Source organism: Lolium rigidum, chromosome 2 (assembly GCF_022539505.1).
Source record: "Lolium rigidum isolate FL_2022 chromosome 2, APGP_CSIRO_Lrig_0.1, whole genome shotgun sequence".
Taxonomy (NCBI): domain Eukaryota; kingdom Viridiplantae; phylum Streptophyta; class Magnoliopsida; order Poales; family Poaceae; genus Lolium; species Lolium rigidum.
The window spans coordinates 26,040,895-26,043,750 of NC_061509.1; the positions used below are offsets into that span (position 1 = coordinate 26,040,895).

Here is a 2,856-nt window from a genome sequence, read left to right on the forward strand (position 1 = left end):
ATATATACCCCCATACCTTCTTCCTTATGGGTATCCTGTGATTCAGAACTAGCCTACTCTTCTATCTTTCTATCCTTCTGTCCTCCTAATACCCACCTCCATGGAACCCGGTCAATTCCATGCCTATAACTTTTCCTATCTGATACTTCGAGAGTTGTTCTTTCGCTTGGTTGTTTGTTTTGAAATTGAGTCTTCCCTTTCCAGGGAGATAATAGCCTTTTGGTTGTGGCTCCAAGGAAATAGCCAGGCTGCTTTCCTTTTGAGCATCGAGTCTTTTGATGATGACCATTTTCATGTGATTGTTTCTGGTGCAAAACCTTTTGTTGAGATTCTCCATTTTGAGTTTGATGGCTCAGATCCTAGATCTGTACCGAGAAATCACTTTCGGAGGGAAGCTATTGAAGGGATTTCTTTCTACCTCAACAAAGTTTGTTATGAGGCCTTACAAGTTCTTCAAGAAAGAGCAAATATGAACTTTTTCCATAATCAGACGGCACATCTGTACCAAAAATCCTATGGAGAATTCATGAATGATAGGGTTCCTATATGCTCGGTAAGACTAGGGTGGATATTTTGTTATCCAAGATCTGATCTGTAACTAGTTTAAAGTTTGTTCCCTTTGTGATTTTCCTTGTCATCTATGCAGATGACAGATCTACACAGAGAGGCATATGGCAATTCCATGAATGACCAGGTTCCTTTGAGCTCGGTAAGACTAAAGTAAATCTGTAGATCTGCTAATAGTATGTCAAGTATTTTTCTCGTTTCTGTGATTTACCAAGTCATCTATGCAGAAGCACCTTCTGACCAAGATCAAGGCTTTGTATGCTAACACTCAAAATCATCATGGTGGAGAAGGCACAAGTTCTAGAAATCTGCATCTTCAAACAAGTCATATGCTCCTTCAAGATATAAAGGGAGTATACGAGTGTCAGCCAACCTCCCGTTTGGTGACATTGTTTGATAACTTGAGCTTCAGAGAGAGGCATGATAATCCAGTAAGAATGTCATCTATGTATTCTTGTTACAAATCATTAATCATTATTTGCATCGTTTTATTTTTATACATGAGACTTGATAGCTTTCATGCAATATATTGCAGTACCTAGCATAATGAAAGTGTATATTTCTATGCAGATCATGCAGCAGCTATCTGACGTTCCACGTGATGAGAGAACTTTGTTTGTAACATTTTCCAATGGCTACCCACTGACCAAAGATGAACTGCACGATTTTTTCATGAGGTATGTCTGTCATTTGAGGTTATATTATATACGTAAATTAACCGTTTGTGTTTTGAGAATGGTATGGTTGTTGATCTCTGGTAATATATACGCCAGACGTGCATTTCAGAATCCCGGTGATTTGATGTGATGCGTAATAATAGAAAAACATAAAAGGATAAATATAGATTTCAATTTTTTTGTTATTAGACATTAATAGCATTGAGTTGTTAGGCTAAACTACATCCTCCTTCAGGTCCACAAAGAAATGTCATTTCAGTCCTAGGTGTAGTCAACTTTTGATACTTCGACTGAATAGTTGAAGGTCATATATTTATATATATTGGTCCCTATATTTAGTTGATAAATATTGTATGTTTTTATGTACTTACATTTCACAAATATGCTATAATACTTGGTTGTGAAAGTTGCATTCGAAGACCTTGTCGATGTCCAAAGCGACATTCATATTTGAGAATCGCTGCAAGTAAATTAAGCAATTCACATGCATACACAGGCTGTTAATAATAACCATTACGTAAACTTCTGCATCAGGAAATATAATTTGTATGCTCGTGTGCAGCATTAAATAATCGATTTAGATGAAAGGCTACTAGAACAATCAACATCTTGAAGTCCGCCCACTGAACCTTATTAGTATGAACTGGAACAAGTTACAGACACCAATGACACTAGAAAAGTACAACAATGACACTAGAAAAGTACACCAATGACACTAGAAAAGTAAGTCTGTTACCAATGTAGTTTGATTTTTTAAGCGATATGAAGATGAATGTTCTGATGTTTTTTTAAAGACGTGTGTAGCTCCTGAGGTTGTAAATTTGATTTGATGGTTAGTAGTAGATATGAATGACATAAGAGATAGTAAACTTTATCTACAGTTGACTGAATCATTGCAGTAGTTTCACCTATGTGGCTGCTGATTTTATCAGTTTATTTTGTAACTTTTTTGCGAGTGAGTATTGTTATACTAATTTCTTTTATCACAGGCACTATGGAGATGTTGAAGAGATAACAGTGGAAGAACCAATTGGAAACAAACAACCCTTATACGCACACGTTATATTTTACTCACAGGTGACGCTCTTCCGTGTCCTTGATGGGAACTTGAGAGTCAAGTTCATGACGAGGGGAAAACATCTGTGGGCTCGTCAGTATGTGCCTAAGAAAAAGAATACTAAATCATGATGAGCAAAATCCGACTCGTTAGTATTGATATCCTATCCCAAGCATCTCTGAAGCATTGGAAAAAATGTACTTCTATAATTACTCTTGTGCAGTCTGCACCTTACTACTCTTTTGTAATCTAGATTTATGGCCATTGTTCTGAACTTCAAATGTATGGCATTGTAATCACTCAAATTTGTACGTGTTAAGGGTTGCAAATCAATACTTTTGGTATGACAGTATTTACATTTGAATTTATTCTTGGAAACCTATTCTAGTGTATGGTAGTTACTGTGTGAGGCTTAAATGGTAAGCTCATTTAGCTAAATTTAGACTCTGTACGGATGAATGAAGCACTGAATAAATGGTTCACATAACGGGCAAGAGTGAGTACACATCTTTTTTGTTTAAGATAAGGGTTACCCCCGATTTCATTTAAAAAAAC

General features: G+C 36.3%; 1 protein-coding gene across 1 annotated transcript; it reads left to right on the plus strand.

Moving 5' to 3' along the window:
- The first annotated feature begins 454 nt into the window (after window positions 1–454).
- On the plus strand, window positions 455–1,812 carry LOC124689387. The gene is made up of 5 exons (XM_047222930.1): window positions 455–553; window positions 647–709; window positions 795–998; window positions 1,138–1,244; window positions 1,779–1,812. The coding sequence occupies exons 1-5, from the start codon at window positions 470–472 to the stop codon at window positions 1,810–1,812; spliced, it is 492 nt and encodes a 163-aa protein (XP_047078886.1). The 5' UTR covers window positions 455–469.
- Window positions 1,813–2,856: the final 1,044 nt, after the last annotated feature.